The 17,048-nt window shown below is 41.0% G+C and overlaps 2 protein-coding genes across 4 annotated transcripts; one reads left to right on the top strand and one right to left on the bottom strand.

Moving 5' to 3' along the window:
* Positions 1-318: 318 nt before the first annotated feature.
* On the bottom strand, positions 319-6,416 carry seh1l (SEH1-like (S. cerevisiae)). The gene is made up of 9 exons (XM_076301899.1): positions 6,155-6,416; positions 5,632-5,682; positions 5,285-5,431; positions 4,812-5,023; positions 3,562-3,657; positions 3,312-3,452; positions 2,826-2,983; positions 2,243-2,399; positions 319-1,798 (listed from the first exon to the last, which is right to left on the bottom strand). The coding sequence occupies exons 1-9, from the start codon at positions 6,263-6,265 to the stop codon at positions 1,771-1,773; spliced, it is 1,101 nt and encodes a 366-aa protein (XP_076158014.1). The 5' UTR covers positions 6,266-6,416; the 3' UTR covers positions 319-1,770.
* A 319-nt stretch (positions 6,417-6,735) lies between these two features.
* On the top strand, positions 6,736-16,739 carry LOC143140800 (uncharacterized). 3 transcript variants are annotated; one of them, XM_076301896.1, is made up of 14 exons: positions 6,736-6,810; positions 7,144-7,215; positions 7,357-7,425; positions 9,761-9,785; positions 12,194-12,262; positions 12,381-12,529; positions 12,696-12,815; positions 12,916-12,952; positions 13,053-14,208; positions 14,360-14,417; positions 14,523-14,609; positions 15,029-15,121; positions 15,742-16,225; positions 16,387-16,739. In XM_076301896.1, the coding sequence occupies exons 2-14, from the start codon at positions 7,153-7,155 to the stop codon at positions 16,590-16,592; spliced, it is 2,616 nt and encodes an 871-aa protein (XP_076158011.1). In that variant the 5' UTR covers positions 6,736-6,810; positions 7,144-7,152; the 3' UTR covers positions 16,593-16,739. The 3 variants fall into 3 exon arrangements, with proteins under 3 accessions (XP_076158011.1, XP_076158010.1, XP_076158013.1); XM_076301895.1 differs by having other exon boundaries at positions 15,029-15,130; XM_076301898.1 differs by lacking the exons at positions 6,736-6,810; positions 9,761-9,785 and having other exon boundaries at positions 7,169-7,215; positions 15,029-15,130.
* Positions 16,740-17,048: the final 309 nt, after the last annotated feature.

Here is a 17,048-nt window from a genome sequence, read left to right as displayed (position 1 = left end):
GAATTAAGTCTGTACAGGAGTATAAAATTGTGCCTTTAGAATTTGAAGGTATCTTCATTTATACAGCATATTTAGCAGAATTCAATCAACTTATATGTGCTGTCACATTCCAGCTGACCCTGTGAAGTAAGATTGTAACTTCATTGCATTCTCTCAATGTTAACATCAGGAAATGTTACTGCAATACATTCTGCAAAAGCGGCATAAAGGATATCTGCAATTTCACTTCTGTTATTCTATCAAGATTGAAACAACTCAAACGACACAGGGTAAAGAACATGAGCAAAAGGTGGAACTCAGAAAACACGTGCAATGTGGTGTTATTACCAATCTTTATTGTACAAATTATGTCACTTGGCAAAAGTTAGAAATTTCACATCTACAAAAAACCTTTTCATTCTTTTCAAATCTCCTTCTCACCATTACCTATGCACACTCACTCACATAAACATGTAACATGCGCACATCTTTTGAGCATTCCTCTTGACTATCATCTCTTGATTTTCAAAATAACATTGCAGTCCCTCCCCAAAAATGCTCAAATGCTCACTACAGATGGCTTTATGTTTGGCACTCTCAAGGTTGCTCTCAAGGCTCCGTCGGCGTTACACAGCCCATTCCAACAAGGTAGCTATTGATCTTTGAGTCACGCATTCTGGGAAGCAGAGCAACACAGAGCATATATAAACAGGATCAGCTACCTTTATGAGCCATACACCCAGAAAGAAATCTGAGGCACCGCATTTCATCATGTTAGATGACAAATTGTTTGCCGGAATTTAGGGTCTTGTTCGAGGAACTGGTTTGGAAATGCAGAGGATGGTGGTCAACGGGGCAAAGAGCATTGGCATATTAGTTAACACACACACGCACGCCTTACACACCTCTACACTTGGGAATTACCTAAGATCTCAAATGGCAAAAAATGGACCGGTCATAAATTGCTTACCAACATTTTCAAAGGATGCCAAGTGTATTTTACAGGTGCATTAGAGAAGCCTATCTGGGAGCATTCGAGCATTTACAAATGCATTTGAGTAAACATTTATTTAGTCAACTCCTATTTGGAAGGGGGGGGGTTGTAAAAATGTGAGCTAAGCATCCATTTGCTTACAGCTGGTAAAGCCCATGATGGTTTGTGGGTAGAGAGACAATCAAGAGGCGGTAAGAGCCATGCATTAGTTAAGTTAACTATGTATTAGTTAAGCACCATTATTAATATAACTCAGTTACACCATCAATCCTTTGAAATATCCACACAATCATACAAGTATCAGCGAGAAGTTGGCTTGTCGAGTGTAAGGGCTAGTTTCCTGGGCAACGACTAATTTTAGGTCTGAACAAATCTCAACTTACAGTGTCGATTCTCAGCTCAAAAGGCAAGGCAGTCTAGAACCACTCCTAATCCAGGCAAATCAATGCTGGGGGTCTTTTTGCTTGGACCAAATGTGGTACCAGATCTAAGGGTGTGTTCACAAGAGACATACAGTGGCTTTAAGCAAAGTTATTGCCCCAAAAATGAGCTTTACCTACACCAGACATAAAAATTAAAAGATAGCACCAAGATACAAAAGCCTCTGAACACATTGGTGGCGGTCAAACCGGACAAACAAAAGCGTGCCTGGTCCCATTTCCTTTAACTCTACATAAAGCTCACTTGTGACATAAGTGGAGAGGTTTTTGGTTGGTCTAAAAATGAGGGGGCAGGATAAAATCAAAACTAACAGTCCAATCCTGTTGTGAGCATGCAGCGAGCAGTACACATCTCCATTAGCCTGGCATCAGCTGAGCCTTCGGTCTGTTAAGGGGGACACAACACAGGCAGGTTACACATCACAACTATAGCAACATATGGGTTCAAGCTTCACTCATTAGGTGCACAAAAATCACACTCACAATCATACTCAGGCTACACTGAGCTCCCTTTGTATTACCACTATATCTAAATCCATACTACAGAATGTAGTCAGCAACACTAGAGTGTCAAAATGAACATGATTAGATTCATGTCTAGTATATTGTGCAGGACTGGTAAATTGGTGCGTTAATTGTACTGGAAGTCTCTTAGGATGCTATGGTGGATGCTAATTCCAAGCGTGTAATGCAAGCCTAAGCTCTTCTGGTTAAGTGCACAACCACAAGAGCCAAACGTCCTCAGAAGCGCTACTGCTCCAGTGGGCTGTTGACTTCCTGTGCTTGGAGACAAGCTGAAAGCGTTGCCATGCCGGCGCGTCACACTGACCTCCCGGCAGACGCCGCCCCGCCGACCGCCGCCTGGGACGCCAGTGTCCCAGTGGCCCCTATGACATTGGCCGCCCCTGCTTGACCAGAAGTCCCATTAACTGGGGTGCCATCACCCCTCAAGATCCCTGTGCACTTCCAGTTATCCATGTAATTTGCTGAGGGAGGCAAAAAATAAGACAAGAGTTTAGCATGCATGTATGCATATTTATGTATGTAAGTATGTATGTACTACTTCGCTGTACATCTAGCATGTAGTGTAATGTACATATACTATATTAATACACAGGTGTGTAAACTATTCTAGAAGTCATTGGTTATTTGGTAATTTGTTTCAACCAAATATTTAGAAATATGATTTTTTTTTAAATAAACCAAACACTCAGTCTGAAGTCACATCAAGCGATTCTCAAGCAGTTCTTCCATGTGAAGAACTTACTGAGACCTGGCCTGTTGACAGCCTCAGACTTTGCAAATGGCCTATTTGTACCAACCCCACCCCCTGACTTCACTTTTTCCAAAACACAAAACTACCCAGAACACAATGCGATGGCATTGTCCTGCAGTTTTGGCTGACCCCTGACCTTTCCAAAGCCGGACGCAGCCGTCGTCTCCGGATGAAGCCAGCAGCGTGCTGGTAATGTTCCAGCTCACCCGCCACACCTGTGAGTTGTGGTTGTCGAACTGGGCCATGACCTGCACCTCGAACTTGGTGGGGCCTGACGTGGTGGCTGTCTCCCTCCTGGACCATCAGAAAGGCCAGCCAGCACAGAACAGGATGCAGGAAGAGGAAATCACACTTGAACCCAGTTCCAATGCTTTTGTCATTTTGCCTTTCCTCAGATTAATCAGGCAATATATAACAATCTTTAGCGACGATAAACACTTCACAGTTAATTCCAGTCAATGACAGTGACAAATCCTGTTTCCACTTCAACCAAGGTCACAGCCTTAGTACTCTGCCTGTATTGCTAGCTCACAAAAAATTGCCAGAATGAATTGTATACATTTCATACAGAGAAAATCCTCCAATACAGACAGTGGTGCTTTAATTTACTCAACCAACTCACCGCATTGGGACAAGCTTGAAGATTCGTACGTCTTTGGTTGCTATGGCGAGGACGTGGAAGGAGCGGCCCAGATTGGGGGCAAAGGCGACATCATGCACTGGGTCAGTGACAGTCATCAGAGTCTCAGCCTTTGCGTACTTTCTGGAGGAAAAGCAATAAGATACAAAACCATCATATTCAGATATAAATATACTCAGATCAGACTCCGTAAGAGCTACAGGAACTGTTAAAGATGGCAGGTAGGGCACACCTTGTGTTCTCGTTGTATTCGAAGATCTGAACCTTCCCAGTGTAGGTGACATTGTCATCACTGCCGACAGCAAACATAGGGGGGTGGGCCCGGGAACTGGGTTAAGAAGAGGCAGAATAAGAACATGAATCTGAGAGTTGGCCATCTCTGAGTGAGTGGATCAGCATCTTTTGCATCCGACCTGGGGGACGCAAGACAGTTGTTTGCAGAACAGCAAAAATAACTTTAAAAAAATCAACACAACGGACTGTGAGAAGCCCACCTATTTTTTTTTATAACCAAAGAATAAGAAAATAGAAAACCAGGCCATACTGAGCTAGACACCAGAACATCTTAGGATTTCATTAAACAAAAGTTCACTGGCTTTAGAAATGCTTCTATGAGGCATTTTACATTTCAAACCTTGCATCAGAAATGCTTCAGAAAACTCTGACAATGTCTGCAGAATTTAGTTATTATTCATGTTTGCCAGCTTTGTATGTAAGCAGTGCAGTTACTGCAGCAGAGAAACCAAGGAAACTGGATTTAGAGTGCGGGTTGCCACCTAGTGGTAGGTCGATAACTCCATCATTTGAAATTATCTCAAAGTACTTGGGGTCAGGAGCATAATATCATGGTTGTCTGAAGAAGGGATTTTTTTTAAACTGGTCCAGTCCAACTAATATAATCCTTGCAGGACAAATACAAAATGGTTTTGGATTGTAACATAAAGGCTAGTTTCTGAGTAAAACTGCACTGACAGAAAGTATGCTCCAATAGCGAGAGCAAGATGGAGAACCACTGGAACCCAAGGAATTAAGTTTGAATTATGTTTAGGATATAAATAAACAAATCCTAATTTCGATTAGTTGTTTGATCGATCAATTGGAAGAAAATGGTGAAAATATTTTGATCATTGTTTTCCAAAGCCCAAGATTATGTCTTCAAATGCCTTGCTTTGTCCACACACCAAAGATACTGAGTTTGGTGCTTACTTGAGTACCAATTGAATTAAAATGCAGGTAGGTTTTCAAATTCAAATTCTGCATACGTTAAACTCTCAGAAGAACGGCAGATCCTCTGATAAACGTCCTATATACATGGCATTTACTCAATGTAGGGTTAAGGGCTTTTAGACCATTTTGACTATTGACTATAAGCATATCGGAAATGCATTGAACTAAATTGTACACATTGCAATACACAATGTGCATCCCTTGTATACATCATTGAGTAAAAGTAAATGTTCATGTGTTTGTGTGTGTCCAAACCTGGAGGGGTTCCAGGAGATGCAGGAGCAGCTGAGCTTGCAGGAGATCTCATGCTGCAGGGACCACTGGCTAAGGTTCATGACATCTGGCGCCTCATAAATGCGCACCACCCCATCGGCTGAGCAGGTGGTCAGCATCAGGCCCATGTGCTTGGGCGCAAACTTTACATCGGTCACGGATGTACGACTGTCCACCAATGTGGTTCTTTTAATCTGAGGACAGGAGAAAAGGTGAGATATAGGGAGAAAAAACCCTTGATTTGACAGACACACACACACACACACACACCTCCGTGTGTTCTGAAAGTGACTACGGCACATATTCACTTAAAAATAGCGCAAAAAGCACAAAAACCTGATCAGTGAATGCCTCATCTAAATGATACCAACAAAAGATGGCAACAGCACGCATTTCACGCTGCACTGTGACGTCAACTCTGCATTCTCTATAGTAGAGGTATTTCTGTTACTTACCCAGTGGCTGAGGCCCCGCTGTTTGTCATTGGACTCTCCCACAATCTCCTCCCACACAGCCGCAGTCCGATCAAAGGAGCAGGATGCCAACACCTGGCCAAACTCCGGGTGGGCCCAGGTCACCCGCCACACTGACCCGCTGTGGGTCTACACTCACACAAACAGAAGTGTTTTAAGCAACGAGGCAGGGAAGAAAAGAGAAAAACTATACAGGAAGATAATCATTATTTAAAAGAAAAAAAACATATCCATGTGTCCCATAATAATGAATGATACAATAAAGCAATATAAAGTGAAGATTTTACATAAAGATCAGTTGGGTTGGTGACATTACAACAGCTACTCACCTTCCAGCTAGCAGTGCAATGCCACTCTCCATCGTCACTTTTGTCCCACACCTAGAATGTAGAGCATCTGTATTAAGACCTTAACAGCAAAATACCAGATCTTGCCGGCAGGTTAGAGATATACTGAATGTATACCAAACTGGTTTGAGGAAGAATCTTTCAGGAGAGGTGTCGAGAGGGTTAACATTACATTAAGTTAGTTGATTAACAACAGAAAAGACCTTGTAGGAGTCATAAGCATACTATGACTGGCCATATGAACCAAACTGTACAATGGACAATTATCCGCATGAAATATAGGGATGCCTGTACTTAACATTAAAACATCAAACTAACGTTAGCTCACTTAACGAGCTAGTTAGCCATATCTGCGGATTCAATTTACTAAATGTTCTCCAACCAACATTAGCGATGGGTAGTCTCTGTGTAGACATATTAAGGCTCAATAAGAGCAGTCTTAGCTTAATAAAATGTATGCCTTGCCTGACGGTAACACAACATAACTTGCATAACGTTACCATACCTTGACACTTTGGTCACTGGAACAAGTCGCCATTCGCCGACCATGGAAGTCATAGGATACATCATGTATGAGATCCTTATGGTCTGCAGCAATACTTCGAGCAACAAACATGCTGTATTTTGAGGATCGTTGATATTAAAATAAAATGATTATCCGAAGAGATATGTATTTGTTCTGCAAACACTTAATGTTTCAATGAAATGCTATTAGTCATGTGAGTCTGTATATATATGCCGCCATTTTCTTGCATTCACAAATGAGATCAATGGTTCTTCTTCGTCTCATGTCATGTTCTACCGCATGACTTGTAAAGAGTACATTATCGCCTCCTACAGGCGATACTTGGAGTTGCTTGGTGCAATGAAAAATAAAAGTGGTTTACGGGATGATACCATGTCAGTAAATGAATTAGATCCACAATTGTAGTTAATATTAAGAAATAATAGTTAGATAAACTGTTGCAACCTTTTAATTTTACGTTTTATTTTAACCTTTTTATTTTATTTATCTTAATTTCGCCTCCAGGCCAGTAGTGGGCCCTACAACACAAGTGTTGTCACTCTTTACTGTCTATGCCTGTACTCTGTTCGCCTGTGTGAAGAGACCGAGACCCTTGCTAGAGACTGACTAACAACAGGAAATTACAAACCGCATTGGTAGCTAAAATTCATAACACTATAGGGCATCGACAGTTGTAAGATGTTTGCTATTTGCGAGGCATTATTTGAGTAGCTTAATTTGCTGGTATTTTTGCAATATCTTTGATGCATGGTTCGTCATAAACTGTTTGACTAGGCAGCTAGACAGACCGCTAGCACTAACTGTGGAAGGCAAGGCTAGGCAGTAGGCAGCTAACGTTAACTGTGGAAAGGCGGGCGACGTTTTACTACGTTTGAGATAGAGTATATATGTATATATGTAAGGTCGTAACCGTACTGCCATTTCACAGTCGTTTGTAAAACTGCTAACGTTGGAGTCTTTACTTGCAGGTGGAGAAAATGGCTGACATAATAACAACTGAATATGATGATGACTCTGGCAACGATTTCATTCAGTGCGAAGTAAGTGTCATTAGAACGGCATGCATTATACTCATTCGGAGGTTTAAAATCAACGTAATTTTGTCTGAAATGGACATTTCAATTTGTTCATGATGTTTGTTGTAGACTTTTTGTTACAACAAAAGTTTAACTATTTTCCAGTATTGTGACAAAAGTATCCGGGGTGACACTCAGTACAGAATTCACCTGACCACAAGTCAGCATTTGAAGGTAGGCTATTTTATTTTCTTAAAGCTAACCTAAGATTTTCTTAAAATAAGCTTAAAGCTAAGCTGTTATTGTAGCATAATCAGTGCTATGCATGAATTCGAATCTTCCCTGAGTTGCACATTGACCTCATGTTTGTACAAAGGTGAAGCTTTTAGATTGAGATTTTCTTCTCACTTTCAAGATTAAGCTCAGAGATGACTTGCTCAAGTCTTTTCTGACATTAATGTGTGCCAAATGACTACTTCAACCTTGGTTTGCATGAATCAGTCAAATTGACCTAGGCTAATTGGAGTATGAAGACACATTTTCATCGGTCTTTAGTAAACCTTTGTTGTGCTTGCTTATGCACATGAAACAACGAGTAGCAAAGCTGCAGTCAAGATGGGGGAATGCACCTCTAGGCTTTTTATGGTACCCAGAGTGCAAATCTTTCTCTCTGCCACGAACGTGTCATGTGCGCTTTGTCTCATGTCTGTCATGAATTTAACAAGAATTTGCCAGACAGACAGCGACAGCAAATATTCTATAGGTTGATCAACCATCTCTGGCCGCAGAAGGGCGTTTTTCCCCTCAAACTTATACCTTTCCATTTTCCAAAGGTCTTTTTTAACAACTCGAATATACATTCGAATTCAGAATATTCCTTGACAATCCTAATCTGTAGGGCTGCCAACTTCATGTAATTCTCATTTGTGAATTTGCTTCAACTTCCATTGCTTTCTTGGATGATCCTTAGATGATCCTTCTTAGATTCTGGGTGACCATATCTAACTCTCAGTTGGAGGTCTTGGGTTTTCCTGACATAATATTAAACATGTGTATTTTGTTTTGTAGGCCTATGTGGTCTGAGACACATAAAAGTGACATTGTAGCGTACTTTATGTACAGTGCTTTTGTCTTGCAAGCATGCAGGCACTGCTTTCCGAAGAAGCAGATAAAAGCACCAAAACCTAATTCTGTACTTCGTGAAAACCTGGTGCTCTTTTCTTGCTATTTTTGACTCCTCTGCAGACAGGACAACAAAATTAGGATGTTCAGCTTTAGCCCAAGACTGTTAAATTTGACACTAGACAATTCCCACACCAGCTTGGGTTGATTACACGGAATACTTTACATTTTCCTTCCTGTCCAGATCGATGACGTAATTGCAATAGCCTACATGACAACTGTTAGTAGATCTTCTCTGTAAAACCTGAGGACAGGAATTGTTCTTTTGGAGGTGAAAGCCCTGGCTTTGTCACCATCAATCACATTTAGTCTTTGGGATGGAATCCCAGCTCTTCAACCTTACCATTCTCACATAGCTCATCCACAAGCTCGGCTCTGGATCAGGTTAGAGTCCGAGTTGGATTTTTTTCATCTTTGCTTTTATTGTTCATAAATGCAAATCCCGGCATAACAAAACATGGTTTAAGTGATCCTAACAATACTAAACATGGTTTCATTTCACTTTGGACCACTTTGACACATCTTCTGGATTGATCTAAACATCGTTTGGCACATTTTCTGGCCTTGTATTATACAAAGATCCTGACCGTTCACAAGAAGAGAGAAGGCAGTTCACAATAAGTTTATACATTGTGAATTGCCACATACTGAAAGGTGATGCTCAGTCAATGATTAGAATTTCTCTAATGCCATTTAAAGTTTCAGCGAAAAGATGGAAGGGCAAGAGAAAATATTGGTATGGTTAGAGCCCTCAGCACTCAGCACACAGCACTCATAGAATCTCCTAAAGAAATGTATGGGGTTAGTTCGTAACATGGCAGTCGTCTACACATATTCCGCCCCTTCCGCCGCCAAATGTTGACATGTGAATACTTCGTGCCAATCATGTGTTGTGATCTCGCAGCTGGAGCAAGTTTGGTGTGTCGTGATTTGTGAAGCCTTGCGCACACGCAGTTCTGCCCGAAATAGATGCCCGATAAGTGCCCAAAAAGCGTTACAATATGGCCGTCAAGTGGAGGTACTTGCCTGAAAGGACTTTGCCTCAGCCCTGTGCCTGCTTGGAGGCAGGCCATGGTAGTAAAATCAATTGTTGTAATAGGCTGGTATGTTACAGTTGAAGTCAGGAGTCTGTGATAATGAATTTAAGATCAATGCTTGGATAAACTTTGGGAATATATATATATATATATGTTGTATAATTAGTTCAACAATTATATTACAGTATTGCAATTCTGTTATAGATCTTTAGTCTTATGTTGTGTTGTAGCATCAGAGCTCTGTGAAATTGACCTTTGAAATAGCTACTTATGCCCTTTGGAAGATTTTTTGGAAAATGTCTTATGAATACTAATTTATGAATATTTCCCCCTCTATCTTGATGGAATAGAAAAAGGAGTCCATGAATCTCTGGGGTAAGTAGTACAACTTGCCAGCATAATTGGCATTTTCTTTTTTTGTTTCACTTCTGTAATTTACACTCACTTAATCTGCAGTCACTCAATATCTACCGGAAAATTAATTTACTTCAAGGTAAGTCAAAAGTGTATTTGTACTGCACTGATTGTATCAAGATGCCTATGGAAGTATTTTTCAAAAAGTCACAGCTATAGTACATTGTACTATTGGTGGCCAACTTGAAAGCATTATCCGCATCAATCAAAAATAAACCTAAGGACAAAATCACCTGGCACATGAGGCAGTGCATTTGTTAAAGCACTGTCCCTCCACAAGAAAAGAAGGGTTCAAATCATTTCCCAGAGCCTCCATGGTGTTTGGTTGGTTTCCTTTGGATACTCATCATCTGCCTTAAAAGTATATGCATGGTAGGGGTTAAATGGACAAGCCAAACCATCATTTTTTTGCAGTGAAATGTAAGTAACCATAAGAATTTGTGAGAGTGTAAACATGGTACACATGCCTCACAGAAGCTCATGTACTCCCTGCATGTCTACTCAGGGAAGAAGTTCTGCACCTTACTCAGAAGATCAGTCCATTGGTGGGGAGTTTGTTCTGTGCTTACTGACAGCCCACCTACTTCAGTAAAACATTCAACACCTGCTTTAATCATCTTTAATCAACATCGACCATCAAGGACATCCACACCAGATGAATTAGAGCCTTTGCACAGGTTGTTAGAACTACTGTTAAATGTAGTTATGCCAACAAGTGCCTGAATACCCACATCACTACCACCACTATGAAGTTGGTGGTGTTGCTGTTAGCACCATCACTTAGTATGCAGTCGACCCAGGTCCAGTACCTGGAATATCTCTAAATCGCTTTGGATAAAATCGTCTGCTAAATACCTGCCCTTTACCTTCACTTGATCTGTCTCATGATGCCAAACTGAGATGGAGGGAATGTTGCAAATTGCAACTATTGGTCTTTTTTCTTTGTAGTCTCATCTTGAGCAACAAGTGAGTATTCTTTTCCATACTCAGCCTCAAACTGATTCACCTTTCTAGCTGTTTGCTGCTGGACACAAGCGCATGGAACAAGCAAATTGAGCAGGGCTTTAAAGATCTCAAGCTCTGTGCCCGAAATCATGCGTGGGCCAGGCTGTTTAAAATGTGAAAATATATCATTTGAAAGTTTGATGACCTCAGGCAAAGCAATTTTCCTTGCTTTAAGGAACAAGAGCTAAGTGTTCATAATCTCAAATGGAAGAAAATGGAAGGACAATGGGCTGAGGAGAAAAGCTATAGATCTGCAAACAAGCCTTGGACTATGATGGCAACTAAGTCACAAGATGGTGTTTTTGCAGAGAATGGCTGGCCAGACTACACATGGTTCAACATTGAGAACCAGTACTTAATAATGGCAATGGCATAATATTTTTTTTTGAGGATAAATCAAATTCACAGCTCTTAGAAATATACAGTGTCTTCAAGCATCCTGTCCAGAAAGTGGAAGTATTTGTCCTCTGGTACCAGAATCCACCAATCAGCAATATGCCCCCCTCCATCCTCAGCCAAAGGAAAGAGCTCTGACATGAATCATTAACCACTAAGGAAAACAAATGTATCTCGTCCTGCAGGTGAGACTGGCATGCTACCATGATGCTGAATTTGCTACTGTGGTCAATATGTGAACTTCTGGTCAGAGGCTCTATTCCATGTAAACCATGGCTTCTTTTTGACATTTTTGCCACTGCAGTATGTAGTGGAAACTGATGTTATGTTGGGCTTCTTTTATGCTCTGACGATAAGGATAACCCAACCATTTAAGTCCTGGCTGGACCTTAACATCATTAAGCATTGGGTTGTACTGCCATTTTTTTTACTAGATGTCCACCAGCAGCTGTTATTGTACTCCCTATTATTGGGCTTCCACCCGAGGGTGGGAATTCAATGACTTTGTGTATCTCCAAAAAAAGAAGACGGTCAGCAGACTTACACCTGTGATCCAATAATTGAGCACAACTCTTAGAACCCATAATTTGCCTTCAGTTAGGCTGTAAATAATGCACAACCAAGGTTATCTTGATGTCCTGTACTTGTCCATTTATTTGAGAATGTTTACCTTTTACAGTTAGTGTGAAGCAGCCTTTTGATTAGGTGAGGATCTCTGATTCTGCCAAGGAAGTGGAAGTTGTCCACAACACCTGGCATGATGTTGGTAATTGAATAGGAATTGTAAATCCAACTTGATCAGCAAAAGAACAGCCAGGCATATTTTACCTATATAGTATGTGCTATTTTGTTATATAATTGATTAATCTAGAGAGAGAGTGAAAGGTGAATATATTTGAGAGATTGAGTTAAATTAAATGTTGCATATTGTGGTCCTTGTTCACCATGTTGTTTTGTGGATATCATAGATGACATGCCAGTTTGGGAAAGCTTCTTGGATTACTTGGATTACCTGAAACTTGATGAGCCAATCATTGGTAATGTTTGATGTAGTGATTCAGAATTGCATTACTTTAATTACATTAATCTAATTACTTTTGACCATATATTCTGTGGCAGGGTGTCTTATGTAGCATTGCTCCCCTTGCATTACAGGTCTAAGTTGTTTGGAGCAGATGGAATCTCAAGCACTTGGTAATGGCCAATTTCGGCTAAAATACAAGTGCAAGATGTGCAGTTTAGAGGCAGACTTGCCTGCAATGGCCAGCCATGTAGTGGGGCGGAAGCACCGGCAGAAGTTTTTGGTAAGTGATTTAAAAAAAAAAGTATTTTGACAAGTAGTAAATGTGTGGTAAGTTCTCATTAAGGCGTAAGGCTTTTCCTGGGATTGAGATCACTGTTGTGAGCAGTAATGCAATGTCATTTAGTTGTGCTTGTGATCTTTTTTACATCCCGACTTTCCTAACCAAGGAATTGCATAGGCCTGATTTGATAACATGGGACAACAAGTACTCTCTCAGCCAGCAAGGAAAGGTGATCAGGGCCAAGGCAGAAGTCATAGAGAGACAAGAAGGCCGTGGAAAACCTGTGGTATGTTATTTTATCAATAGACATATTACCATACTCATTAGTAGAATGGTCCCCAAGAATTACATTCTCTGGCATTAATATGAATGTTTTGAAATTGTAGGATTTGCATCCAAGACAAAGGAATTCCAGGGGAGAGGGTAAAAACAGTTGTATTATTTTTATGCATCTTTACCTGTTTACATTTTAGCTGTTTGTGTAAACAGTCCTTACATCTAATACATTTTCATTGTGTGTTAGGCCCTCGGAGAGGTAATGCTCCCCCAAATCCCAGATTTCAAAACCCGAGACAGAACATGGGACCACAGCATGGAGGTCTGGATAGGGGCCAGCAGAGATATGGCCCTGTAGACATGGACATCCCACCGCAGGACTTCCCTGAAGACCCTCGTTACCAAAGAAAACGTGTTGATGATGGTTACTATCCAGCAAGTACTTACAGAAGTGGTGCTGATTATCCTAAAGATGCTCCCTTTCAACATGGCTACCAAGAAGACAACGATCATGTCAGGCCCCCTTTCCCTGAGAGTGGTGAATATGGGCAAAGGTATCCCAAAGACAACCGTTATGAGGAGCCCTACCCAGAAGATGACCACAGTAGAAGGCCGTTTATGGATGAGCCTCCAAGACAAGCATATGACAAAGGTGACCGCTATGAGCCATCTTACTATGAAGATGAACCTCGGGGGCGGCCACCACCAGGAGATGACCAACGTCCCTACGAAGATGATAACCACTCTGGACAGCGCTACTCAGACAGGGACTTTCCACCACGTCCCTATGAGGACCCTCATGCCAGGGCATACCAGGAAGAGACTCCTCACCAGCACCCTGACGACAGTTATGGTGAGCGGGTGTACGCTGAGAGAGACTCCAGTGGACATTTGTATCCCCAGATTGACCATCGTCAGCCTGGTATCTCTGAGGACCGAAAGCAGGCCTATCCTGAAGAGGATGCCTATAACAGACGTGTCCAGGAAGACGTTGAAAGGGAACGCTACGGTCGTCGTGAATCTACTGAATGGCACCCAAAAGAAGATACTGATCGTCGTTTCTCGGCTCGTAATGGTAGTGAGCAACAATACTCTGAACGTGGTTTTGAACCTCATCACAGCAGTCATGGTGACGGGAGAGAGAGGAGTCACACCGGCTATGACACTGAGAGGAATAGGGGTGGTGAAGCCAGGTATGGCGGAGAGATGCCTGAATCTAGAATAGAGAGAGATTGGGCAGAAGCTAGAGGACCACCGTCACGGCCCAGTAACACGCTAGGAAGGCCCAGATCAGATCTCCCCCAGCATCAAGGAGCTACACATCAGGAGTCTCTACCTAGCAGGAAGAGGAGGAGCAGGTTCTCCGATTGCACAGAAGCAGAGAAAGAACTGCTGCAAAAATAGTAAGACTTGAGTTGTGTAAATTACGTTTGGTAACTCGGCATTGTAAAGTACTATAATGCATTCATCAATAATTCATGCTGGATCATCAGACTAAGGGTAGACTACATTGTCTTTGCTGCTGTCTTTATTATATTTTTTCTTGTCCTTTAGTCAGATGGCCCAAACTGTTTCTGAGAGACTTTCTCAGAATCCACCTACGAAAGTTCAGGTAAATTGATGTACACATGTATTGACATTGTACATTGGTTCATAAATCACCAGGAATTCTAAACATTCTGAATCTATGCTATGTTATATTCTTGTCAACGTTTAGAAGCACTCTGAGAGTGTCCGCTTGAGGGAGGATTACAGGGAACGTGGAGGAGCTCAACAAGATCCTGCCAATGTTATGGATGTTCTTGTAAGTATACTAGATTGGAAATGGTAGTCATGTTTCACTTTCATGTCTAAAATGTACTATCAGTATCAATCTACCAGTAGGGCTGCAACAGTTAATAGAATAATCGATCAGTTGTCAAATATTGAATTAATCGGCAACTATTTTGCCAATCAGTTAATTGGTTTGGGTCATTTGTTTAAGAAAATACCTCAACATTTCCCAATTGCAGCTTCTTAAACTTAAAATTTTGTTTTTGTTTTAATTATTCCTCTGTAACTAAACTAAATATGTTTGGCGTGTGAACAAAACAAGGCATTTGAGTACAAAATAATGGGTTTTGGTGGAACACTAATCAAATTTGTTTCACCATTTCTCGATTAAATAACTAATCAATTGCTTGTCAATATTAATTATTTCTACATTCTCTTGCTTATTTACAGAAAGATGTCCAGATTGAGAGTGTGGAAGAAGCCAACTTTCTGAAGAATAAACTTTGTTCACTGCTGAAAGAGTTTCAGGCCAATAAATCAGGAGTGAGAGACGTTAGTATACTCTGCATGCTTGTGCATTTTCAGGACCTGTATTGGGTAGGGTGTCACGATTTCCATTCTAAGTTGAAAATTGATCGAAATTACATCTACATTACAATTACATTACATCATATATATATATATGCGCATCTAACAAGGCTGCAGGCACTAAAAACGACCGAAATCGAAGCCCCTCTTGCTACTCTGAAATCACCGCTATGGAAGTATTTTGTCATTCATTCACGTGTTGTCATTCTGTTTAATGTCTGTTCTGTTTACTAGCTCACGGTATGAACGGGCTCAAAATAAAAAAAGAAACGGTTCAAAATGAAAGCCCCCCCTAACAGAATTGGAAAAAACGCCAAAAAATAACATAAGAAGTGCATTAATAGTAATATAATAACAAAAAGATTGAGAATCAAATCATGACTTATCGTGAACATTAAATTCAATCGAGGATTTGGAGAATCGTGACACCCTTAATATTGGGCATTATAACAAACATTCAAGGCTGTATGCCTGCTAGTCAACAAAATGTGTAATCTTCAGTTCTTCCATGACTAAGGTGTAAAGTATTGATTTGAAGAATGCTGTGGTAATTTTTCCTTTGCTATGCATTTCAGGATCGGTCTCCCCCGATGGGTTCCCGAGATTATGAACAACCAAGAAGGGAGAGTGTGGAACGGCTGCTGTTTGATGAATATAGCCAGCGAAGGAGAGAAATGGCAGCAGCTGGGCACGATCGTGACCAGATTCAGGAACGGCCATCGTCTGACTACAGCTACCGTGTAAAAGAAATGTCAACAGTTGGGCGTAGTCATGACGAGATTCAAGAACGACCACCGTTTGACTATGGCTACCGTGTAAGAGAAATGTCAACAGTTGGTCGTAGTCATGATGAGATTCAGGAACGGCCACCGTCTGATGACTATAACTACAGTATGAGAGAAATGCCAGCTGTGGGACGCGGTCTTGACAACTTCCGCCAGGCCTCTCAAGAACGCTTTGATAGAAGGTCCTATGAACGGGATGGGCCCCAGCGCAGAAGGGAATTTCCTAGACCTGCTGAGATGTTTGAGGACTACCCACAGGATGACTTTCACAGAGGTAAACTTAGTTTTTCTTATATATGAAACTCTAGTGGTGTGATTTGTCATTTTATTTCGTACTTACAGGTCAAAAATTATATGATGTTTGGAATTAAATTATTACTAACAGAAAATGTGTCCTTTTTTGAAGAATAAATTATGTCTGTTTTCGTTTTCAAGGGGAACGGCGGTCTCCTCCTCCAGAGAGTTCGTTTAGGTTCCGTGAAGGTTCACAGCGGTCCTATTTTGACGGTCCACTTGAGGAGCACCCTCGTGACTTTCGTCCTCACCCTGCTCAGACCCACTTTATTGAAGACCGAAGAACCCCTCCCTCCAGCCTTGATAAAATCGCCTCCACTCTTCTTCACCTTGTGTCACACAAATGAAAGTGTTCATGTGTCTAATTGTTTTTTTATTGTCATTATTAGAATAGGCAAAAAGTTTTTCAAGTGGTTGTTGAAAACAATACTGTACGGTAAATTGAACTAGCCGAGTCTTGTAAACACATTAAAAATGTCATGGCTAAGATTGCATCAGGTAGTTTCTTTACTTTTTATGAAAGTTTTCCAAATTGTACAGACATATTGCTTGCAACCTTTTAAATGTTGTACAAGATTAATTCAGGCTGAGAGTGTGGAGGAGGCTGATGAGTTCATCAACATAAAAAATTCAGGAGAAGGTCTTTATTTGCAAATGTCAAATATGCTCTAGGTCTGGATGATATTGTCCTCCGAAAATCTGGTTCAGAATAGTGACCTAACAAAACATGTAATTCCAGTAAAAAGAAAATCTAGGGTTATATTGTACTTTAAGAACCACCAATTTTGATGTTGATACATTAT

Source organism: Alosa pseudoharengus, unplaced genomic scaffold (assembly GCF_046254945.1).
Source record: "Alosa pseudoharengus isolate Yale_2024_CS ecotype anadromous, Long Island Sound unplaced genomic scaffold, YU_APseudo_1.1 YU_APseudo_1.1_scf_23, whole genome shotgun sequence".
Taxonomy (NCBI): Eukaryota; Metazoa; Chordata; class Actinopteri; order Clupeiformes; family Clupeidae; genus Alosa; species Alosa pseudoharengus.
This window is presented reverse-complemented; position numbering and strand designations above follow the sequence as displayed.